Source organism: Ptychodera flava, chromosome 15 (genome assembly GCF_041260155.1).
Source record: "Ptychodera flava strain L36383 chromosome 15, AS_Pfla_20210202, whole genome shotgun sequence".
In the NCBI taxonomy this organism is placed as follows: Eukaryota; Metazoa; Hemichordata; class Enteropneusta; family Ptychoderidae; genus Ptychodera; species Ptychodera flava.
Genome location: NC_091942.1, coordinates 387,801 through 414,589, shown reverse-complemented (window position 1 = coordinate 414,589; position 26,789 = coordinate 387,801). Strand labels below are relative to the sequence as shown.

The following is a 26,789-nucleotide window of genomic DNA, read 5'->3' as shown; positions in this document are numbered from 1 at the left end:
CTATCACAGCCTGTGTATGTGTACCATGCATTTGTATTACTGACAACTGACAATCACTGATTAAAATATCAACTAATACATATTTATATATACATGAGGCTTTGTCGACAAACTAATATTATGTGTTTGATTATGCTGCAGGGAGACATCAAGAAATTGTAGTTGATACATTACATAGAAATATTGCAAAAATCATCAGCGGTTGCAGCTTCTGCCCTGTTACTAGGCTCGTTTGGTTTTTTTAATGACAAATCCCACGTTTAGATTTTTTCGACATAAAAGTCATGAAATGTGACAATTGGTTCTAGATTTTGTTAAATGATTACTAACATTACAACAACTGGATGACATGAAAATGGTATTCATTTTCATTGAATCACCTACAAAAATTTGGAGTTGGAAAATGTAAAACATGAAAGGGAACCAAAAAATTTTCGAGTTCCCCCTACAGGCAGAGCAAAATTTTCAAGTCTCCCCCCCCTCTACTACCCCCAAAATTTTCGAATCCCCCCTGAATTCCTCCAGCCCCCCAACCATATTTTGTGAACGCAGCCTTACAAGGTATCACTATCCTCAAAATGTTAATTAAACAGAGTTTCGTGGCCTCTTCTATGAACATCTAGCCTCCCTTCCCAGAAAGTATATTTGACCTGTCCCTTACAACGTTTGTTCAACGGGATACAATCCATGACCCGGAAATGTAGTATATACCGTCACGTGATCGCATTGCATCGTCCCATCTCAGCATCTGTGGTTCATTGTACACTGTCCAAAGTTTCAGACAGTCTTGACAGGACATAGTTAACCACATCCAGTCTAATAGTGCTGGTGTATGGTGTCATGGTTGAGGAAAGTAAACACGTAATCAGCTGCACCGTCACTGTATCAGTGTATGGCATTCTTTGTTGTCCTCACGGTCGCCTGGCAACAATGACGTATGGTTGTTTTAGTTCCTAAAATGCAGACTTCTGGCTACAAAACTGAGAAAGTTCGTTACCCACGACGCTGTGTGAAACAACGGTTTGCGGAGGGACCGAGGTTAAGCTACATGGTACAGCTGTAAACAGGGGGTCTTCTTTCGCCATTTTTTATTTATTTTTCTGGCTCACTTTAGGATCATGTGTCTGACCTTCAACACAACTGCTGTCGTTCTTGTCATGAGTTAAAGCTTACGCATGCCAGATTCCGTAGAGCAATTTGACGAGCGGGGCCACGGACAACTTTGGAAAACAACCATCGTTGTTTTATCTCCTTCCACCAGGGCCTGCACTGCACAGTGGTTGGATGACCGTGTACAATGTTGAGGTGAGTGCAAGCGTAGACAGTAGAGGGGGTTGCTGCGAAAACGAGCCCTGCCACTCCTTGACGTGTTCTGCTGGGAGTGGGGCAATGACCAAGCTACCCGAGTGGCAGAGGCTACGGATTCGCAGCAATAGAGGGGGAAAAGACCCAGTTTACTGTCTATGGCACATATAAGTATCCGCTGACCTCCCTCCGAGCTCAGACATTATCTCCGTTCTGTGACGGAGCAGGTCGTACAATTTGCATAGTTCATTGCGCATGCTAAGTAGACATTGCCAATATAATCTACAAGATTTTTTCGCTTTAGGGGGGACCATTTGATATCCTGGGGGGGGGGATGGAGATTTGGGAAAAAAAAGATGCCAGGTGGAGTTGCTCGAAAAAAAAATCTGGCTTTAGGTGGCTGATGGAAAAAAAATTATGGACCATTGCCACTCGGAAAAAAAAAATCTTGGCAATTGTTCGATGCACACTGCAGCATCAATAAAAATCAAGCAGTAGCTCTAGAGTTTTATAAAGCATAAACCATTTCAAGCTTGAGGAACAATAACTGAATATGAACAATCGTACAGTATACATGACCTTCTGATTAGAGGAAGTATGCTGAAATTGAAATTGCTCACCAGTATTTTCAAGAAATGTGTAAATCTGAATGTATGGATTTTGTCAAAATACCACAAGAAGAGAGACAGCCTGCAAACATTTTACTATTATCGTTTGCGCATAGAAAACTCATAACAATGAAAAAATGCGTAGAGACTCAATCCAATGCGTAATATTATTACGCATTGGATCGACTCTCTACACATTTTTTCATTGTTATGAGTTTTCTATATACGCATGTTTTATTCGTAAATGCGAACACTGTTATAGTGAATTATCTTACCAATGTTTTTCTTAACAAAAGCGAATGTGTTTTGATTAGAATTGAATGAGTTTGATGGTTTGGGGAAACTACTATGTGGTAATGAAGAATGGGAAATGGGCAATGAAATGAGCAGACAGCAGGTGATTTAAGATTAAATGTTACATCTTCACTGCAAATAAAACCATAAGTGTGTCATAAATATACAAACAAAACAAAATCATGTTTGTTTGTTTTGTTGTATGTGAGCCACGTCTAAGACACACAACAAAAGTACTGTTTCAGTCAGTAAATGTCACCTCAGATGCCACCAGAGAAAACCATTTCCACTCCAAAATTTCATTTTTCGCCTTGCGAGAGGGGGGACACCCCCCTGTCGCGCTCTCCCCCCCTCGTTCGCTACGCTCACTCGCCACTCAGTCACTTCGCTCCCTCGCAGTCCACCGTCTACTTTCTTAAATTACCCGGCTACTTTCAATGTAAGGACAACAATAACAAGTAAATGCCATAAATGTACATGATTTTACAAATATGTTTTTGTAAAGTGAATCAAAAATGTACATGTATTTACATAACTTCATTTAGTTTCTTGAATATAGTCTGTGTGCGATAGAACAGCATCTTGTTACTGGGTGTGAAAAACCAAGCAAACAAACATTGCACCGAAATTTGGTAAAAAAAAAATATATCTCGAAGAAGGAAAGTGGAAAAAAAAAGTTGCCAGCATATGCTCTGTAGAAAAAAAATAATCATGGTGAAGCAAGTGGGAAAAAAAATAATGGCTCTCCACCAATCTTCCAAGGCCCCCCCCCAGGATATCAAATGGTCCACCCCTTACCTTGTAAAAGAACTTTGTTTTACTGGGTACCAGTCAACTCGCACTTTCTCCAACCCGCCCAGAACCAACTCGCCCGATACCAACTCGTCCGAATCCAACTCGCCCGATACTAACTCAGCCGATGCCAACTCGGCCGATAGGCCTAAGGGACTGGACATAAATTACAGGGGGGGGGGGGGGGCCGGTGTTTTTCGAAAAACCGCTGCGTAAAAAATAGTGACCCTTCAAAAGTTCATGCACAAAAATTAATGACCCTCCCCCTTATCCGTACATGAAAATAAGTGACCCTCCCCTGTTACTCAATACCCCCCAAAAAAACCCACAATGTGTTAAAGACCCCCTTCTGACTTGCTATACTTTTTAAGTCGCCCTCCCGAAAGGAAGGCAAAATGTGGCCGATATAACGCGTTGTCCAAAAAATATCAAATCATATGTGTGTGATAATTCATGTAAATGTACTTTGCTTGAAGTGGCAGGTAAAAAGTGCATGCCAATACAAAAAATGTAATTTTTAGATTTTATCGATAATGTTGATTCACTATACATGTAGTCGACTATAAGAAAACTACGAACGTGTATTTTCCAGTATAAAACTAGCTATATCTGTTCATATACAGATGTTTAATAACTGATATAGATATACTTGATTAGCATGGGTTGTTTACAAGTGCACATGTGAACAAGATATTTGATTTTGGAATTTCTGTCAAAATGTTGATCCACTATACATGGGACTCTATGACAAAACTATACATGGGAGTCTATGACAAAACTGTCAAAAAATTTTCAGAATTAAAAATTTGCACTATTTGTGCATATATGGACCCTGAATAATTGACATAATTGTGCTTGATTAGAAGAGGGTGGTAAAATGTGCATCTGTGTACAATAACTTTGTTTTTGGAATTTCGCATAAAATGTTGATCAACTATACATGGGAGTCTATGACAAAACTGTAAAAAAAATTTTCAGAATTAAAAATATGCACTATTTGTGTATATATGACCCTGAATAATTGACATAATTGTGCTTGATTAGAAGAGGGTGGTAACACGTGCATCTGTGTACAATAACTTTATTTTGGAATTTCGCATGAAATGTGGATCCATTATACATTGTAGTCTATGAAGAAACTATGAATAATTTTTTTTAAATACAAAACTTGGCAAATCTGTGTATTTATGTATGCTTGATTATTGATATTTATGTTCTTGATTAGACTAGAGTGGTTACAAGTCCATGTGTGTGCAAGAAATTTGATTTTGGAATTTCACCGAAATGTTGATTCACTATACATGGCAGTCTATGGTGAAACCCTATGAATAATTTTTTTCCAATACAAAAATAGGTAAATCTGTGCATTTATGTACACTCAATTATTGGTACTAATGTTCATGATTAGACTAGAGTGGTTTCAAGTCAATGGTTGTGCAAGAAATTTGATTTTGGCATATCACTTAAACGTCGATTTACTATACATGGCAGTCTATGATGAAACTATGAATAATTTTTTTCCAATACAAAAATAGGAAAATCTGTGCATTTATGTACACTTGATTATTGGTATTATGTTCATGATTAGACTAGAGTAGTTCAAGTCAATGGGTGTGCAAGAAATTTGATTTTGGAATTTCACTGAAATGTCCATTCACTATACATGGCAGTCTATGATGAAACTATGAATAATTTTTTTCCAATACAAAATCTGGTAAACCTGTGCATTTATGTACACCTAATTATTAGTATTAATATTCATGATTAGACTAGAGTGGTTTCAAGTCAATGGTTGTGCAAGAATTTGATTTTGGAATTTCACCAAAATGTTGATTCACTATACATTGTAGGCTATGAGGAAACTACAAATAACTCATAGGTTATCTGATCCTAAATTGTTATTCAAAAGTTGTTCGACCTGAAGCTTCCAGTTGTTATTGATGACACTATGCACTATTCTGAACAGTTTGTATTCTGTCAATGTCCTCAAAAAATTAAAAGATGTACATACAGCAACATGAACGTTTGACACCGACCTATACCCAATGTATTGTCAATGGGAGAATGATGTCAAATAAGTAATCTCCCAAATTGTTATTGAAAGAGTCATTATAGGGGACAGTTATGCACAATAGTGTTGAATAAGTAGAAATCATGACAACTTAAATCAATGTGGCTTGGATCATCAATACATCGTTTATTATACCTGAAATTTGCGCCCGAAGGGCGCGCTGAAAATGGTAATGGCAGAAAATGAAAGTGCCAGGAGGTATTATTTCTTTTTTCAGTATTCCATAACGTGCACATGCAATTTCAGCTTTGATGCATGAAAAAAGGTGACCCTCCCCCGTAGGCTTGCACAAAATTTTATGACCCTTCAAAAATGCTTGCGCGAAAAATGGCGACCCACCCCCAAAAAACACCGCCCCCCCCTGTAATTTGTGTCCAGTCCCTAAGCTTACTATTTTGCAATTTTATGAGTAGGCCTACCTGGTACGTATAAAACGTTTTATTTCTAACAATAATTATTTCTCAACATTGAGAACCACAGGTGCGGCTTTAAATTTGTGCCAACTCGGAAAACTTTTTATTTGCGAATTTCACGTTTTGCAAATCTCTTGAAAGAATAAATTTCGTTCGGCTTCTTTACGTATAGGGAATAGTTACTGCGTACTGGCTCACCGTGCTTCTTTGGGAACAGCAGGACCGGTACTGTCTTTCACGAGTTACTGGCCTGGCATGACATGTTAGCGTACATGGAATCTACAACACCCTATCTCAAAACAACGGGCGAGTTGGAATCGGGCGAGTTGGTATCGGGCGAGTTGGAATCGGGCGAGTTGGTTCTGGGCGGGTTGGAAAAAGTACGAGTTGACTGTAATTCTGTTTTACTTTACCAACCCTTTAGGAAGCTGAGGAAAAACTGTCGCCAAATAGAAAACTTTCCCCTGAAAGGAATTTATGTATTTTCCTACAAACAAATACACAATCATTGATATTTTAAAAGTTGTACGTTACGGTCAAAGGCAGAGAGGAAATTCTTCCGTACTGATTTCCTGTATTATTATTAGGCCTATTATTGTTATTATTATTGTTATTATTATTATTATCTTCTGGTTTCCAAAGCTTACATAAAACGAAAAAGACTAACATTTTGACAGGACAGGAAACATCAGCTGAAAGCCATATTAGAGGTGTTGCTAAAAAAACATATTTTCCGTGCAAAAAGTTTTAATATTTTATTAAAGCTCGGCAAACAGACACATTATGAAGTTCACAAGCTTATTTTCAATTTTGATAAGAGGGTCAAAATTATCTTCATGGCAATTTAGCAAATATTTACAACGAAAACATCATGAGATTTCTAAAAGTTAATAGTATTTGCGAATAGAGGTCACTTTCGCAATTTCCGAAGTTATTTTATGAACACTTGTCAAGGAAGTGTTCGAAGATTAAAGAAAACTCCTCCACGGCATTCATTTCATTCTCTCCATTGTACAACATACATTGTGACGCAAATAGATACCAACTTTCCGATGCTGCTCGTCGAATTATGAGATAAAAAAGCTTACACAAGAATACCCCCCATGAATTGAAAAGATTACAGTAGCGTGTAGTTGTGACACGAAAATAGTTTGCAGCAATCTGTACTATCTGACCGCACCAGCTATGCGTGTAACAAAATTATTTAATTGTCTCAGAACTGAGTAACCTGCACTATAGCGTTAAACTCCTATTCTGTTAAGAAACGACGAAATCATCTCAATTCCAAGCATTCTTCAATATGCTCACGGCTATCTATTGTCTTCAGTTTCACTTTGCTGCAATCTGCAATATCCGACAATCTATGACTCAGCTCCGAGTAACCTTCACTAACGTTAAAACTCCGTCTAGGCTAAAAAAATTACCAATCCGTCTCAGTCTGCAGCATCCTCCAATACACTCAGGACTCTATAAAAGTCCACACATACGAAAAGTCAAACACTTCGCAGAAATCTGCAATATCCAACATGTTAAGTGTAGGTAAAAAATTATTAAAGTCTCAGCTCGGAGTAAACTGCACTGACGTTAAACTCCGTCAAGGCTGAGAAATTACTGATCTATCTCAGGCCGTAGCACTCTCCAATACACTTAGGACTCTATCAAAATCCACAGATATGAAAAGTCAATCACTTTGCAGCCATCTGCAATATCTGACAAGCTATGTATAGTACAAAATGAGATAATGTCTCAGCTCAGAGCAAACTGCACCAAGGTTAAAACTCGGACAATGAAAAAAAATTTCAAATCTATCGTTGCCTGTTGCATCTACAATAAAATCAAAACTCTTTCTACAGTCCATACATACGAAAGTCAATAGTTTGCAGCCATCTGCAATATCAGACACTCTATGTATAGTATAGAAATTATAAAATGTCTCAGCTCGGAGCAAACTGCACCAAGGTAACAATTCCGACCATGTAAAGAAATTTCAAATCTATGTCAGTCCGTTGCATCCACAATAAACTCAGAACTCTATCTACAGTCCATGGATACGAAAAGTCAATAGTTTGCAGCAATCTGCAATATGCAATACGCAGTGTGTATGGAGAAACGGTCAAAATGTCTCAGCTCGGAGCAAATTGCAGTAACGTTAAAACTCCGTCCAGGCTACGATATTACAATTCTATCTCAGTCCGTAGCATTCTCCAATACACTCAGGACTCTATCAAAGTCCACAGATACGAAAAGTCATTCACTTTGCATCAATCTGCAATATCCGACACACTATGTGTAGGTACAAAAATTAGTAAAGTCTCAGCTCGGAGCAAACTTCACTAACGTTAAAACTGTCCAGATTAGGAAATTCCTAAAATATCTCGGTCCGTAGCATCCTCTTATAAACTCAGGAATCTATTTAATGTGCACCGTTAAGAAAAATCTTTCACTTTGCAGCAATCTGCAATATCCGACACACTATGTATAGGTACAAAAATTAGTAGAGTCTCAGCTCGGAGAAAACTGCACTGACGTTAAACTCCGTCAAGGTTGAGAAATTACTGATCTATCTTAGTCCGTAGCATTCTCCAGATACACTCAGGACTCTATCAAAATCCACAGATGCGAAAAGTCATTCACTTTGCAGCCATCTGCAATATCCGACACACTATGTGTAGGTACACAATTATCAAAGTCTCAGCTCGGAGCAAACTGCACTAACATTAAAACTCTGTCCGGGCTAGGAAATTACTAATCTATCCCAGTCCGTAGCATTCTCTAATAAACTCAGGACTCTATTTTATGTCCACCGCTACGAAAAATCTTTCACTTTGCAGCAATCTGCAATATCCGACACACTGTGTATAGGTACTAAAATTATTAAAGTCTCAGCTCGGAGCAAAATGCACTTACGTTAAAAGTCTGTCCAGGCTAAGAAATGACCAGTCTATCTCAGTCCGTTGCATCTACAATAAATTCAGGACTCTATCGAAAGTCCAGAGATACGAAAAGTCAATTGTTTGCAGCAATCTGCAACATGCAATACGCACTGTGTATGAGGAACGGTCAAAATGCCTCAGCTCGGAGCAAATTGCAGTAACGTTAAAACTCCGTACAGGCTACGATATTACAATTCTATCTCGGTCTGCAGGATCATTTAATAAACTCCGGACTCTGTAAAATTCCACGGAAACGAAAAGTCATTCACTTTGCAGCAATCTGCAATATCCGATACGCTATGAATAGTACAAAAACAATAAATTCAGGACTATCTAAAGTCCACGGATACGAAAAGTCAATTATTTGCAGTAATCTGCAACATGCAATACGCTATGCATATTACGAAACGGTCAAAATGTCTCATCTCGGAACAAACTGCACTAACGTTAAAACTCCATCCATGTTAAGAAATTACCAATCTATCTCTCCGAGTCAGTAAGTAGCACCATCCAATATGCTCGGCCGGAATATCCGACACGCTATGTGTCTTAATTATTAAAATGTCTCAGCTCGGAGCAAACTGCACTAAGATTAAAATTCCGTCCACGTCAAGAAATTACCAATCAAGCTTAGTCCGTAGTATCGTCCAATATGCTCGAATCTCCATCTATAGTCAACACATAAGAAAAAAACGCTGAGTTTCCAACAAACTGCAATATCCAACACGCTGTGCATATGACGAAACTTTTAAAATGTCCCAGCTCGGAGCAAACAGCACTATCATTAAAACTATGTCCATGATAAGAAATTTCAAATCTATCTCAGTCCGTAGCGTCTTCTATCGGGTGTTGCCAATGACTGGCGACGAGATGGCTTCTGACTTTTTGTAGCCTGTTTGGCCGGAAATCGTAGGCCGGGCAGATTGGACAGTGATAATAACATTTATTTGTGTTAGTACAAGAGTCCCCACACAGTTTTAATTGGCTTGTCAGATTGCCAAGACTGCGTCTTACATTGATCGTCATATTGCTAATGTCTACCTTGCATGCGCAGTGAACTATGCAAATTTTTGACCTGCTCCGCCACACGACGGAGATAATGTCTGAGCTCGGAGGGAGGCCAGCGGACCCTTCTGGTCTATGGGGCAAGGATCTGAGGGCCAATGCGTGAACACCTTTACATTTCAAGAGTTGAAAGGTCACACATTTACGTTGCATGGCGCGTCGCTAACTCCTTTCTCAACTGAAGTGTCAAATTTACCAAATAGCTTCATACGAAAATCGATAAACTGTAATTGGCACTTAGGCACTTAGGGGAGAACCATCTGATTTCGGGGGGGGGGGGTGGTATGGAGGAAGTGGGTATGGGAGCAAATTTTTTTTTCCTGTCAGAGTGACAGCAATTTTTTTTTCAACTGTCAGACCTACATCAATTTTTTTTCCAAAAGGAGTAGCAGGGCAATTGTTTTTTCATCAAGTTTTTAATGCGTTGTATATAAGGGAGTCGTCATTATTTACGGCCTGAAACTCCGAAATTTCGAGTGACCCCCCTGGCCCCTCGCCAACCATGATGAATTTGAGTAACCTCCCTCTCTAACTTTGAAATTTTGACTGATCCCCCACTTAGAAAAGTTAAATACCAATACATGTAATTGTAAAATTTACAAAATACAGCAACAGTAAAGACCTTTCAAATCCTGATGTAGGCCTACCCTGCTAGACTATCATCACTTATGATTCAAAAAAGCTGAACCCATCAAAATGAAATTCAAAGTCACAATGAAATAATGATATAAAAGCTCATGCAGTATCTAACCATATAGTATATTGTTTAATTTGGATGGGTATTATGACAGGGTTTTCACTAGGATATCTGACCGGGCAGAATTTGAAAGTACAGGGGGAGAACACGCGAAAGGCTTAGGGGGAAAGTGTCACAGGGGCTTTCCCCTATCTTGCATGGACATTTTTAAGATGTTGATGTGTGCAATGGTGCAGTCTGGTGCAATCTGAGAGGTGTTTTTTAATTTTTTACTAAGTGAAACTGTTAGAATACCCCAAGGGGGAGAGCACGAGGAGGGGTTCCCCCTCTCATATTGGAAATTTTGAGAAATTGATATGTTTAATGGTGCAATCTGAGAGGAGTTTCAGTTTATTTTGCATTCGGTAAAACTGTTTGAAAATGACATTGAACACTGATATTTTTTACATTTTTTGCATGATCAGTGTTTGAGTCACAATATTCAACAACCAAACAATGACAATAAAATTTGTGAAAAACAGTTCTGTTTGCCAGAGACTGAAGACAAATGAATATACAGGAACGGAAAATCTGTGACCTTCCAACTGCCAGCTTCTAATGAAAAGCCTGAATATGGTATGAGGTAAATTAAAACGTGTTTCTGTGATAATAAAGGATGAATTCACAACAGATCAGTTTTGTCCTAGATCCTGTGAAAATTTTGAGATATCGATGTGTGCCAGGGGGCAGTTAGTGCAATCCGAGAGGTATTTACAATTTGTCTTTTACCAGTAAAACTGTTAGGAGACCCAAGGGGAGAGCACGAGAGGGGGAGGGTGCCCCCCTCCCGCATTGAAAATTTTGAGAAATGGATGTGTGCAATGGTGCAATCTGAGATTCGTTTCAATTTATTTCGCACATAAAATTGAGTAACCCCGCCCCCTTCTTCCTCTCCACATTTGAGTAACGCCCCCATGAAGTTTTCAATTTTTTTAGTGACCCCCTCCCCCCTCACATTCCTCCGAATACATGGGTGCTTTGACCCTAGTCATGTGATCTCAGTCCCCGGTAAACCGGTTTGTTGATTGAGTGATTCGTCTTAACGGTGTTTAAGAACCAAAAATGGGGTTCCTTCATCAGTCGCTCTCATGTTTTGTATCCCCTCCGCTTGGTTGTGTGATTATTTAAGTCATCTTCGTCCTCAAAGAGGAGAAGCCAGATTAGTTATTGAGAGAGTTCGCCACTATTGACGGATTCTATAGTGAGCGATCCGGTGTGAGTTGTCATATTATAATTAACATGACCAAGCATCGATGTAAGTTCTCAGGGAAGATGTTATCTTTTGTGGTGAGAGAAACAAGGCTCACACATTGTATTTCATTATATTTGTTGTTCCCCAATTTTTCAGAATTTGTCAGAAAATGGAAGGAAAACATTGAGTGTACTGAGGTGTAAGTAGACCTATGTAGTGCATGCTTATATCATAAGTGCCGGGAAAAAAACCCATAAGAATGGTTCTACTCTGGAATAGAAAGGACGCGATGCGTTCTACAGACTCAGTACGCCCAAATAATCACGTGATGCCGGTACAAACAAACCCACATGGGTACTATAAACGCGTATGGAAATCCTTCGCTGATCACTGCGTCTCACGTGACTTGACTAGACGCAGCACGTAGTAAGACGCAGATACCGGCAAACCGCCATTTTGAAATGAGACAGTTTTTGGTCTCCCGGAAGTTGTTAATTGCGCATGCCCGTACATAGTGCATCATTTTTTATCGCGTGCTTTTTAGTCTAATCTGGTGGCTGACAATATTTCAAAACTTGTAAGAATGGTAATTAAATCCTTGGTTAAATTCTAGCCACGTTCGCATCATGAAACTGTGATAATTTTAGCGTTACTTCCAAATAAAATTGAACAGCCAATGACAGCGCCCCATGATTCAACCAATCAGATTTCGTAATTCGATACATGGCGGTTTCCCGTTACCTGCCTCTTTGTGCTTGTCACTGAGGCGGGGACCAGCCAAATGGAAATCCACGTAAATCCACGTACGTCTGTGCGCGTTTGCGCACATGGCTTTGTTTGTACCGTGGTCGATTCGAATTCCGGGTTTGGCCTATTGCTTGCGGTGAAAACATTTGCGCCGCCATTGGCGGCGCGCCGGCAAAGAATACATGAGAATAAGGTTTCCAAATTTTGCTAATTTCTGGTGCATTGTGACAATTTTTTTTCACTTCTGTCTGTTATTTTAATTTTTTCCCCCCTCAGGCCATGATAAGATCAATTTTTTCTCTTCTATCTCACCTGGTGACATTTTTTTTTCTCAAAATCCTCCATACCCTCCAGAAATCAAATGGTTCTCCCCTTATCATATACACAGTCTTCTGTGGTGGTCTATTCCGCTCTGCGTCTATGCGCCCCATAGACGTGTGTACATATGCCCTAGAACTCAGGCATATGTACACACGTCTATGGGGCGCATAGACGCCAAGCAGAATAGATCACAGGGGACTGTGATCTAATCACAGGAGCCGGTGTGTTGGGTAGTCTGCTAGATCGATCGATTCTCTGCTCAATCTATCGATCGCGTATTACTCGATCTACCCACAGGCGTTATGTCGACCGGGTAAAAGTGTAGTTTATGCTACGTTTCGACTTTCTGATACGTAACCTTACGTAAGGCTACGTATCAGTACGTGAGTAGCATAAACTCACAGCATAAACTACACTTTTACAAACTACCCGCTCCACAGAACAGACAGAACGCCTGTTGATCTGCCCTCCACTGCAACCTAAATACCCCCTACTTGCTGCAAAACGGAACTTCAGACCTCTGCACTTTGTCAAAGTATGGATTCATAGGTATAATCATGGTGGTAAAAGCGGGATAGATTGCTATACTGAGATAGAAGCTCCCTTTATATTTTATAATATTGAGGTGCGGTATTTATATGTTCCATTTAAGCGTAGCATTTAGGAGACTACATAAACCTGGACGCATTGTGCTCCAACCTTTCAGTGAATATGTGTTATGCTAGCGAAAAAATAAACTAGTTACCACTTTGTCAACCCCGAAAGTGATCGATATTGATGTTTAATCGTTATAATTAAGTCGGCATCGAAACAGCGGATGTTTGTGCCTTTGTACACAACACCCCGGACACTTAAAGAATCAAATTGGATCTCCTCGGCCGATTTTTACATTCATGCGATATTTTAACTTTAACATAAAAATGATAATCGTCTTAATATTTTATGAACAAAAATCGTTATTTGCTTAAACGGGGGTTTGTTAAAGGGGCAAAGTCGCCCATTTTTCGTGAAATTTGTTTGATACAAGTTACTACTTATATTGTTTGACATGTTGAAAGATAAAGAAATGGGTGACCATGCATAAATTCGACCCCAGTTTTAAACAAATTAAATGAAACCAGTGCGAAAATGAATTAATGGTCATGACCATTAATTCATTTTTGTGATGGTTTCATGTATGTTGTCTAAAACTGGAGTCGAATATATGCATGGTCACCCTTTCGTTCAGTATCTTTCAACATGTCAAACAATATAATTAGTAACTTGTATCAAACAAATTTCACGAAATATGGGCGACTTTGTCCCTTTAATGAAAAAAGCATGGTGTTAAAGTAACCGTACATCACAATCGAATCATTAACATTGTGCTTCAGTCATAACCATAACATGTGAACCACTGTGCACAAAAAAAGTTAAATGTTGTATTTCTCAATGAAAACGTTTCCCTGCTGGCAATGCAATTCCTGATCGCCTTACTCCCATACTCTTTATTAGGAAAATGTATTCACTTCTATGCGTTAATTTAGTTCCATTAGCTGTATCTTCTGGCGATTTTTCCATTAGTTTTGATTGAAATGATCACTGGCTCATGTTGAAGAGTCTGTCATATAACAGAGAATCGCATATTATTCGGAAACATTACGTGCCCGACAACTAAATAACATGTGATTTTACAACGAAAATTTCAATTTTTGTCCGGACAGAAATACAAACTCTGTTGACACGCGGATTCCAACGTAGGCATTCTTCTGCACCTGCGCGAGCCATTTACAGCAATTTATAAATAAATATTCATTACTTATGCCCGGTACTTACGTCGTAGTCCATTGTCCGAACACGTTGCGTAGCCAGATGTCTGGCAATCCACGACGCAATGTTGTTTTGATCCCGCAATAAAGGTGAACTTGTACATCTCGCGTGATCGCGGCGTCACCATATCTGCGTTCTCTCCAGCACGCTGAGCATGCCAGACGTCAACAAACGAGCTCGGAAGGGCAACACGTTTGGACAAAAATTAGCAGTTTTATGCGGCTATAACATCACTAATCATGTTTGTTTCTTCGTAAAACAACATTTTGCAACAAATATGAGCCTCCAACATGGAAATTTCCGGGGTAAAAAATGGTCAAAAGTTACAAATAATGGCCCTTCTATGCGTTAATTTAGAATTTTTTTAAAGACAAGACAGATTCAATAGTGTTCAGTAGTGCTAAATTATTAAGAAAATCGAAGTCCTTTAGACTGTGGCTATTAAAAAGTTTGATTTATAATTTGAAAATACAGTTCCTACATTATAGAGTTCACATGTAACATGTCCTGAATAAGTTATTGTTCCAGGTCTCTCGGGGTGCGTACGTGGGGGAAACTAATACAGAGACGGTAGATAAAATATGACAAAATAAATGCAAGAAGCACCAAAATATCACGTTGGATCGTTTACTCATCTACGCAATAATTCTTCGGAACACGATCTGTAATATTCCCCACATACCAGAAAACCCAAACTTTAATTTGCAAACGACGATCATGATCAGCACGATAACAAGTATGTCTAGGTGCAGTTTAACACATCAGAAACTTTAAAAAAAGTCAACATTTACATAATGTTTCTCATCACATAGGTCGAAGAAAATGAGGTTCTCGTTCAGACGCTACCATATTATATTTGGGCTGTCTGTCTTGGTCATAGTGAATTTAGTCATCTACTTTGTGCAACACCAGAGGGCGCAAGCCAGCAAGGCTGGGAATAAGTCTCGGGAACTCGACTACCGCATAAAACTTTTCAGACCGTTTAAGAGGGAATCGCAAAGAAAGGCTAATTCTCAGATAAAAACGAAGAAACGCAACTTGATATATGGAGGAAATTATACCTTAAAACATACTCCTGTGAATTTTAATAACTTGACGCTGGAAAAACTTTCGGAGGTATTTAAACAGCGAGAGCAACTTGGTGCACTGGAGCACAGCAGAGCTGGAAAACTTTGCAAGAATGCTTTACAAAGTTCTGTTTGGGTCGACAAAGACGAAATCAAGAAGGTTCAATTGCAGCTGATTGAGGAACGAATAAGTGACGGTGAGTTTGTTACACTGACGAGCAATTGTTCAAAATTTCTTAGCAGACATGGATATACTAACATTCCGCTACGCAAAGTAGAAGAAGACTTTCCGATAGCGTTCGCCATCATCATGTACCGCTCTGCCGCCCAAGTCGAGCAACTCCTTCGCACGATTTATCGACCCCATAATTATTACTGTATACATGTGGACAAGAAGGCCTACGATGCGGTACGTGTGGCAATGGAAAGCATAGCTGCATGTTTTGATAATGTGTTCATCGTTCCATCAGCGGTGAAGATCACTTGGTGTTCGATCGAGGTGCTGCACGCTGAACAGTTGTGCATGAATCTACTTCTTGAACGAGGGCATAACTGGAAATATTACATCAACTTAGCTGGTCAGGATTTCCCGCTCAAGACAAATTTTGAAATTGTGCAAATTCTCAAGTTATTTGAAGGGAAGAATGATGTAGCGAGTTTCCAGGACGACCGTCATGTGTCTCGGCAGCAATATGCTTTCCGGCAAGTAAATGACAAACTGGAAGCCAGTAACATTCTGAAAGCGCCACCACCGGACAATATTACAATTTCCAAGGGGGAACTTCACGTTTCCCTTTCTCGAGGCTTTGTCGACTTCGTCCTGAAAAGTGAGATTGCGAAAATCCTCTATGACTGGCTGAGAGACACGGAATGTCCCGATGAACATTTCTATCAAACACTGAACCGTCTTCCGGGAACTCCCGGTGGGTTTACCCATAATGCGATGACCATATCTAGGGCGAAAATATGGAACAAGGCGAACACATGCCACGGTAAAACCATACGCGGAGTATGCGTCTTTGGCGCAGGAGATCTACCTTGGCTCATCAAACAACCTCACCTCTTTGCCAACAAATTCAACATTGATCGAGATCCACTGCCAACATATTGTTTGGAAAGATATCTGAAGGAGAAGTCACGCTATCCAAGGCCCATCAATCTGAATGTGTACAGACAATTTGTATTCAAACGACTCATTGATTCAAACACAATGAAATGGACGGCAGCTGGAACTCTGTGATTTAATCTGTCAAAATCCCGTAAACCGATGAAAATAGCTAATCAGATTCAAATATTTCATTTCTAATATCATGATTTCAAATTAATTCAAATCAGACTACTGTCAATCAAAATTTCTGTCTGCGAAGGAAATAAGAAAATGACTAGTTTTGGACAATTAAAGTATATATATATATATATATATATATATATATATATATATATATATATATATAATATATATATATATATATATATATATATATATATATATATATATATATAATAACCGGGAGCCACGGATTTCCAACGGCTGTGTCATAAAGAGAGAAAATTCCTATCCCAAAATAAAGCTGGCCTTCTCCTTGGCACGATTCTTTGTAAAATAAGCTTCACGCCCTTCGTCAGTTCTGTAGTGGACAATTTTATGCACTGTAAGTTATCGTCACAAGTGTTCGTTGATCTCTGTATTACACCACTGAACTGAATCAGTCGATTAGAATGGCTTAAACCTGACACGACCTGATTTTTAGCTACTATAGACTATAGTCTATAGAAGCTATTGGGATGGGTATCCGTCCGGCGTCCGTCGTCAGTGTATGTATGTATGTATGTATGTATGTATGTATGTATGTATGTATGTATGCATGTATGCATGCATGCATGCATGCATGTATGTATGTATGTTTGCCGTTTGTGAGGCGTCCGTCCACTCAAATATCTTGAGAACCGCAGTACTTACTGATTTGATATTTGTTGTGTAGATGAAAAATATGATTAAGAGAAACCGTTTTTTCTTTAATTTTTTTGATATTGTTGAAAATTTGCAAATTAGCGCCAAAAAGGCGTTTTTGGTAAAAAATCTTCTTTATAACCTCTGGTCAGACAGCTTTGCTATTTGGTATACAGGTTCCTACAGATGAACTAAATATGATAAATTGAATATATGATGAAATCTGCAATTTTGTATTTTTGGTGCAATTTTTGTTATTTTTATCCAAAAAATGTTATTCTCAAAAACCGCTTGTCTGATGCCTTTGATATGTGGTATACAGGTTCCTAGGGGTTGTCTTAGTGTGATCTATTGAATTTTGATGAAATCTTCAATTTTTGTATTTTTGGGTCAATTTTTGCTATTTTTGGTCAAACTATTTGTTTCTCAAAAGTTACTCATCTAATAGCTTTGATATTTGATATACAGGTTCCTAGGCTTTATCTTATTGTAATATATTGAAATTATGATGAAATCTTCAATTTTGTATTTTTGCTGCTAATTTTGCCACTTTTGGTCAGGCCATCCTGAAATGAGCTATCAAAGATATCCACCTTCTTCATCAATACATGTGTCACAAAAGTTATTTTCTACATAACACAGCAGAGCTCTGTCGACTGTTGGGTCGCTTGTTTTTTTCAAAACCACTGGTCAGACAGCTTTAATATTTGGTTTACAGGTCCCTAGGATGACCTTAATGAGATAATTTTATACCGTCAGGAAATACTTAATTTTGTATCCATGTCTATTGTAGCTTCGGGACAATGGTTTGTTGCCTTATTTCTTTGCAGTTTTGGTGAAAAATTCTATTACAGAGCAATATGACCTAGATGATAACTATTTTATAGCAATCCAAAATTATCCAAAATCAATTAGTCACAGATATACTTAAGTTTTAATGTGACAAAGATGAGTCAAACTATTAAACTCGGAATACTCGGCCTGTGACCAGCAGTTGCACATTTGAGGTGCACCTTTATAATTCACAATGTCAGGGTCCCCTTGTACATTTGACAATGGGAATTGTGAATATGTAAATAAACTTCTCCGTTGATGGTAACTTTAAATTTTGCTTGAATTTGTCATCAGGGTCAAATTTATCCCCATGGTATCTATCTGTCCCTCCCTCAGTCACTATGACATTTATCTCTCCCTTCTGTCACTATGGTATCTATCTGTCGCTCTTGTCACTATGGTATCTATCTGTCCCTCTTGTCACTATGGTATCTATCTGTCCCTCTTGTCACTATGGTATCTATCTGTCCCTCTTGTCACTATGGTATCTATCTGTCCCTCTTGTCACTATGGTATCTATCTGTCCCTCTTGTCACTATGGTATCTATCTGTCCCTCTTGTCACTATGGTATCTATCTGTCCCTCTTGTCACTATGGTATCTATTTGTCCCTCCTGTCACTGTGGCATCTATCTGTCCCTCTTGTCACTATGGTATCTATCTGTCCCTCTTGTCACTATGGTATCTATCTGTCCCTCTTGTCACTATGGTATCTATCTGTCCCTCTTGTCACTATGGTATCTATCTGTCCCTCTTGTCACTATGGTATCTATCTGTCCCTCTTGTCACTATGGTATCTATCTGTCGCTCATTTTGTCACTATGGTATCTATCTGTCCCTCTTGTCACTATGGTATCTATCTGTCGCTCATTTTGTCACTATGGTATCTATTTGTCCCTCCTGTCACTGTGGCATCTCTCTGTCCCTCCTGATATCTGTCCCTCCGTCTGTCACTATGGTATCTATCTGAGTCCACGTGTCTGCATATTGAGGTCTGGCGTATCGCCCTTTCATTTTTGCTTTTCAATTTTCAACTGTTGCTTCAAGGTACACCATCTTGCTTATGCACCAACAGTTACTTCTATGAGAATAAACAATAAAAAATACAACAGCTTGAAGTCCAAGTTCACCATTGATATGTACTCGACGAACAATCAATTAAGGACGCACTTTTAGTTTATTTACAATGTTGTGGTATTTATTATTCCACCAGAGCTAGAGACAATGTATAAGGAGGCTACACTAAGAAAAATTCATCAAATATATCAAGACTATCACTCATAAAAAACAAAACAAAAAAACAAAAACGAATGTTAAACTACATTCTGAGATTCCGCCACCGCGCTAGCCAGCCACTCCACTTCTTGTATAGATCCAACAAAACATCAGTATATGAAACATGGGTATATGACATCAGTTGGGGAAAATGTGATTTTATACTTCAGATGTATATGGTGACGTAACGAGAACACTCAAGCTTCAGGAGACAAATAGTTTAGCTTTCTCGTGAAGTATACCGCTTTGATGTAAACGAATATACACTTTCCCTTTCTAAGATACTATTGCCAAAATTCAACATTACGCAGATTTCAAACAACTCAATTTATTGTCTAAAAGTGCCATTCTTATTTTTCAGGAAGTTGAAAATATCGCTACCACAGTTGGTAGTTCTCTTTAACAAAGATGTTGGTAGATCAAACCATCTCAAAGTAATATCCATTTGAAATCGTTGGTAGCAAATCACTCAGGTTTCATTTTCATTTTCAGGTTTCATTCTCCATTCGAACCAACCCTAAATGTCCAACACAATGCACCAGAGACTATAAGAACGGCATAATTCAGCGTTTTCCCTCATAACCTTAAACTTTGAATAAAATGTAACGTTTGCGAATCAAACATACAAACGCCCAGACCGTGCCAATCTCTCTATGTACCATTAAGTGATAAAGATATCTTGAAAAACACCAGTGCTATGTGTGTAATTCTGTTTATGAAATCAAATGATCTGCAAAACCAGCATATTGTCCGTTCAGTTGCTACTTCATGTGACATTCCTGATCAAAGGGAATCGGAGCTGACATATCAACAAAAACTATTACACAGACTGTAAGTCAGTGTGTTCACTAGAATATTACTGTATACCGCCGCGCCACAGTCAAACACGTGATGAAATGTGGCGCACTGCCTGACGGTGTAACCTTTGACTAAACGATGAACCCACGAACATATGTTGCAACCTGTTATGCAAATAAGGCAGAATCGATGACCGTCATCCATTGCCCGCTGCTGGTAATTTACAAATCAATGACGCTTGTTTCCCATGGTTCATCACTTCCAAGCTGTGACAAGCTATAAAACGTCAGATAAAAAGCAAGAAAATACTGTGGAAAGTGGCATCGATTTGTTATTTTTTCAGCAAAACAAGCTACTCTATGATCACCAGAATTGAAATATTTATACTGTTTGTTGAGTGGCAGTAATACTGAAAAAGAGCACATTTTGTTTCCAACATTTTCAAGACGAAGTGATTTTACACGAATGACTGTGTTCGTTACAAGTGCTTCAATTTTTAAGTTTTTATGAATTTTTTGACATATCAGAAAACAACTCTGTCATATCATGGGGTGTAATACTATTTCTCATGGAAATCACGGGTTTTACAAAAATGTCTGTTGGTATTCTCAAGTACATTTAGACTTAATTACAAATTGTACGTACACTAATCTGTCACCGGCCCAAAAGAGTGTTCCACCTGTCGACATTTGGGGAATACTAATTGATAGATTATCCTATTTTAGGAACACCAACATTCATATATACATTGCTGGCCATGGCCTGTGCTTTGACGAGGAGAAGCTTCCTCAATACACGGATTCTTCATCTTTCCCTTTCTAAAGTCACCTCGATCAAGGAAATACCGAGAATTACTTCCCGTTGTGGCATTACGCTGTGTACACGGGCTTGAGACCTCGGCTCTGTAAGATGGCGTTCACACGTCCTATTCTCTGGTCAATATCGGCGTGCATTTCAGGGGTGAATGGGTCATATCCGAGATCTTCGTCACCAGGTCGGTGGAAACGACCTTCCAAGTCCTTCTTGACACAGTCTACCCTATCAGACAATGTGACGTTTAAGAAATCTGTCATCTTTTCCAACTCTACTACGGGATCCTGTCTGATGTCTTCGTAATAGATAACGACCAGGGGTATACTGCTTTGAAGCCAGTTACTCATGATTCGCTCCCAGTAAATGGCGTTCCATGCCACGTGCTTTTCCCACTCTGCAGAGAATAAAATTGAATAACAAGAAATGACTTTAAATAATGGTTTGTCTACATGTATATATATATATATATATATATATATATATATATATATATATATATATATATATATCATCGATTAATGTCCATCTGGCCGTCTACCTTTCAGTCTATCTTGCTAGTTAGCTATCCTACTTTGTCGATCTACTCGCCCATATAGCTAATCCTATGCTAGCATTCTGTTCGTCCATCCATCCATCCATTCTGTTTAATATGATAAGTTCATGTAATCTAATATCTGTACCTATATTTAAATCATTTGTCTCATACGACAAGGCCGTCAGTTCGTTGTATTATCGTTCACTCATCTTTCTGCAGATCATCGAACAAACACACGCGATATTTATCATAAGTCAATGTGTTTGATCTAGTAACATATACTGCAGTAATTACTGTATTTACGATGACAGTGGCGATTTTCGACATACCTGGCCCTGAAAAACTTTCCTGTGCCGGATATGAGTGTAATCCTGCGTGTTTTCGGCTTCTTTCTGCTATCAGAGCTTTGTATGGATTTCTCACCAATAGAATGGCACCCATGAATTCTGCTATGTGCCCGTCTTCATACCCATGAGTCTTTGCGCAGATAGTCTTTCCCTTTCTCCAGTGCTCAATCTCTCCCACAAACCCTAACGTTGAGAAAAGCTACGGTTTAGTGAAACCTGCTGTACACTGCAATGATATCTTTAAGGTCCGATATGTTGGACGTTAAGGGTAAAAGAAGTCAGCCTGCAGCAGTGATGTCTGTCTAGAACTCTGCAGTGTGCATTGTATACAACAAATCTGGTAATATTATTTTTCTCAGCAACAACGTCTGGTCAAAATGATATACATAACTTATCATTGTGATGTAGATAAACTATCTAGTATGCTGTACATAGGAGGTTGTATGAATCAAAGGGTATTATATCTCCTTCTGCCATTCCGATATCGTGCCATCCCGAGATCAATATGACGTGTCTAACTGGCTCATTTGATCATGAGTACGTGTGTCATGGTAACCAATTAAGTGACCAGGTCAACAAGTCACTACCATACTGCCGAAAACGTCACTTCACTTTGCAAGGCAGGGTCAAGAAAGAAAGCAAGCAGTGAATTTGGTGGCGAACAATACGTTATTTAACATCTCATTATCACGCTGCAGCGATGGAACAAATAACGTTTATGCTTGTGTTTACATTGTTGTACGTAGACATGATTTCAAGTTCATATAAATGATCTCAAGCCAACCTACATTACTTTGTGCCATTACTTTTACTTCGAGGCTTGTGATTTCAAACATTTTCAAAAAGAAAATGTGCTAAGTAGCAGTCATTCTAACTCTTGAAAATTGAAGTTTCACTGAAACTTCATACATGTGGGTGTCCTTACTGCATACTGCTTGTCTACTAGTGGCACGAGTATCTTTTCCAACTTGACAATGAGGTTCACGTAAACATTTCTAAAAAATTTTAAGGTTTATTAAGAAGTTGCCGTGATGATAATGATGATGGTGGTAGTGATGAGGAGGAAGAGGAGGAGGAGTGGGGGGGGGGGGAGTCGTCACCGTCATCATCATTATGATCATGACCATCGACGTTGTTGTAAACGTACCATAAACAGTTGATGAATACGACCATCGAACGTGGCTGTTATAGTAAACTGTGATCGTTAATGTCGAATATTAGTTTTTTGTAGTCTTTAATTTCATAAATCCACATGATCAAAACTACTTTTGATATCCATCAAAGATTTTTAAAATTCATTATTGGTCCCACGATCGCCGTTCTCGTTAGCTTATTTTAACATAGTTACATCGTTACGTTTTGTTACGAGCGAAACAAATGGCAGACAGTTACCCATCGAGAAAGAGGCAACCTGTATTGTACAAGCGAGGCGACAGTAAAAATAATAAAACAATATATGTGCTTCTAAACTCCAGTTCTAAAAAGCGCATGCCACTCAAGTCGCTTTTTCCAATTCAATAATATCTTTGTTTTTGATCTATACTCGTCGCTAAATTTGTGCACGACCCTGCTTTCGTCAGTATTTAACATGAAACTTCAGATATTGGCTAAAATCGAAAATTGTTACGGATACAAACTACAAGATTAGAAAAAAATAACGTTTCTAATATCAGACTCAGATGAATAGGACTTAAGTTTATAGATTTTCAGTAATTGTGAGCCTGTACAGCATGGCACAAATCCTCTTATTCCCGCCATTATGACTATACAGGATGTGACGTAAAACAGCTGTAGTTTGACCTGCAATCAGTGTTCTTTAATGGCAGCCATGATTGATTTGGCAGAAGTATGGAAATTTTGTATTAGCGTTTGATTTTGTGACTAATGAGGCGGAAACGGTAAACTTTCAGACTACGAGTATTTCAGTGATTTCAGATATTTCATCGCTGCTAAAGCTATCCCAACTTTGCTATAACATCCATGCGTCCGTGTAAAAAATTCGTTTGACATCATTTGGTATCGAGTAATTTCAGTAGAAATGAGTGCATTTACAGGTTGGCAGAGACTGCATACGTCTATTCATATTCCTGCAAACAGGCGGGAGAGAGTACGGCGACCTCGTCCAGAAAGGAGTCACAGCTTTGGTTGCATGTAACTCGAAATTGAAAGACCCACATTACACTTTTGCTACATTTTTCGTAAGAAAACTTTCAAATATACCCTTCCGGAAGCAAGAATAAAATTCAGGAGTCACTGTGCAAAAGTTGGTGCAAGAGAAACAAGATACCCAATATTTACCAGCACTTGAAATTCAAAATGGCCGCCATCTCTCAGTAAACTCTATGGGGAATTACACCATTTTCGAGTTCACAAAATAAGCCGGTGAAAACTTAAGTTGCTCAATGAGCTTCAAAATGAGCCCTTAAAATGGTAGACCAAATCAGTATTGAAAGAGTTTGAGAGTCCGAATATCGATACCTGAGGCGTATTCTATCTTAAAGTATCCAGTTTTTTATGAAATCAGTATGGTTAAACTCATGCTGGTAGATTTTGGCTAATACTTGAGCCTGTGCTCTTACCTTCTTGAAAGAGTTCCTTATCGGGACGGCAATTGCCCGTGTAAATACCGCTAGCCTTCTCGATGAGGTGTCGGACCCAAACATTACCTGAGCCGGGGAAGCTGGTCAACGCCACCAAGGCCCGCTCGTGGAGGCCGGCGAATCGAACTGCACATTTTCCATCTGGAAAATACATAATTAAAATGATATTGTCTGTCTTGCAAATGTTAAAGAACACAACAGCCTATCAAAGTTGTGATTGTACGTAGTAAGAAGTTTTATTTTAAAATTGTCGACAAATTGTTTTGTCTTTTTTGTCCTGCTTACTAACATTATCACTTTGTCGATACGCCTTACCTCACTGAACTTTATCAACAAAGTATTCCTGACACATAAGGCGAAATGTCGTGGGTATATCAATGACATGGTTTATATACCAATAACCTTTTGCTATCATCTTCAAGTCGGCAAAACGGAAGGCGATGATGCAGGAATTGTGGGTACCGATACTTTAATTTCTGGTCATTTGCGTAACCTTGGTGACATTTTCTCCTTCTGTAATTTCATTTAGGTTCTATGGTCGTCTATCACAAATGTTTACACACTGTGTGATTTTTTAACGAATTTAAAATATGAATATATTACTACAACCAACAATGGTTGTTCGACAAAAAGGGATCTATCCGTCGATTTGATGTTTTCACCAAATTTAAATGATCTGTGCCCTCAGAATTTTTTGTCATCTCTGTGTCCTTTCGTCTTAGCACAACATCTTATGCCCGCGTCAAATGCCAATTTCAGAATGGGATAAATTTGAGTTTTAACATAGATTACGAACTGTGGTTAAATTTAGATCATATTTGCTTCATTACCTGCAATTGAAATTTTAAAAGTCGTCCCATCCTCAATAATCAAAATCTAAGGGGACGATGTTTTTCGTTTCAGATTTTTGAATCAATAATTTTCTGTTTACTATTTTTTAAAGTATTCAACATCATTTCTGTACAGTTGATTTGGATAAAAACTGTGAAATTGTTGTCCTGTTGTGTTTACTCACCTCCGAGAAAGGGCGCCGCCAAAAGACTTCTACTCGACGACGAATCGTCCGTCCGAACCAGGAGCAGTATCAGAATGAAGAGAAGACCGCCAGCAAAGACTGCTTTGTAGTGTATAGTGCGGAGAAACTTTCGAAAAATCATGTCTGGTGGAGCGAACAAAAATCTACGGACTTACAAGTGACTGTGTCTCCGTCAATAACATGGGCGACTGCCACGTGTGTTGGTGATGACGACACTATGATGGCCTGCTTCAAACTGCTGCTGGCCTTTTTTGTTGTTGTCCCGTGGCTTATCCCCATGTCACAGCTGGTGTGATGGAAGCCTGCAAACATCAGACATACACAAACTACACCAGCCTATACTGCTGAATTCTGCCTTACTCAAGCTAGACAAAAAGCGTTGTGTGGTGCTTTTGTTGCGGCTCAATCGTCTAAAACAATACTTCGCAATGAAGTGTTTTATCTTGTATTGTTGTCCTTCACACTGAGATCGGCTTTTCTTTCTCAACCAGCCCTAAATATAAATGATAAAAGGGAAGAGATTTTAGGCCGGGTCATGCCATCCAAACGAGTTTGTTTTCTATTACAGTTACACAGGCGTGAAAAACGAGATGTTCACAATATCATCTGAGGCTTATTCAGTGACAACAAAATCGGCATGACTTCATTATATTGGGCTACCGAAAAAATCCCACTTCTTTCGCGCCAACAAAATAAACTTTAGCTTTCTTTTTTACCCCCAATGTTTAATTGGCAATGCAACATCGATAAGGATTAAACTACGTGTAGCTCGACGAGTTTTAACTATCGACATTATATTCGACTTGTGCAAAGCTGCCACCTAGGGCTTAGATAAATTTGCATAATAATCGCAAACAGGCATCAGCTGGAATAATAGAAGTGAGACTAACTTGTAAAACCTAAATAGATCAGAAATATCTATTTAATCAAATAAATAAAAAATCACAACATTTGAGATAGTATGTAATAATTGTTTATTTGTTTTTATTTATTACTTTCACGACAGTCCTCATCATTGTCATTAATTTAGAATATGACACGTACTGTCACTTTAACGTTTTGCTGGTTCGATTTGACAGCTCTCGTTGGAATACAAATGCTGAATGTAGAATTTATGTGTCTATTTGATCATTGCAACTGTTCAACTGTAGTTGACGCCGTATTCTGTGTTTACAGAAAAGAACATCTGATAATGAGTGTGACAGAGCAAGACTGTACATGGTATATTGGGGCATTTTAGGAAACGAT

General features: G+C 38.7%; 2 protein-coding genes across 2 annotated transcripts; one reads left to right on the top strand and one right to left on the bottom strand.

The window, feature by feature from the left end:
- Positions 1-725: 725 nt before the first annotated feature.
- On the top strand, positions 726-19,265 carry LOC139150806 (beta-1,3-galactosyl-O-glycosyl-glycoprotein beta-1,6-N-acetylglucosaminyltransferase-like). The gene is made up of 2 exons (XM_070723202.1): positions 726-1,305; positions 15,099-19,265. Exons 1-2 carry the CDS (start codon positions 1,298-1,300, stop codon positions 16,591-16,593), a joined length of 1,503 nt encoding a protein of 500 aa, XP_070579303.1. The 5' UTR covers positions 726-1,297; the 3' UTR covers positions 16,594-19,265.
- Positions 19,266-19,295: 30 nt separating this feature from the next.
- LOC139150807 (sialate:O-sulfotransferase 2-like) lies at positions 19,296-25,809 on the bottom strand. Its single transcript, XM_070723203.1, has 4 exons — positions 25,521-25,809; positions 24,485-24,646; positions 21,888-22,088; positions 19,296-21,417 (listed from the first exon to the last, which is right to left on the bottom strand). The coding sequence occupies exons 1-4, from the start codon at positions 25,660-25,662 to the stop codon at positions 21,080-21,082; spliced, it is 843 nt and encodes a 280-aa protein (XP_070579304.1). The 5' UTR covers positions 25,663-25,809; the 3' UTR covers positions 19,296-21,079.
- Positions 25,810-26,789: the final 980 nt, after the last annotated feature.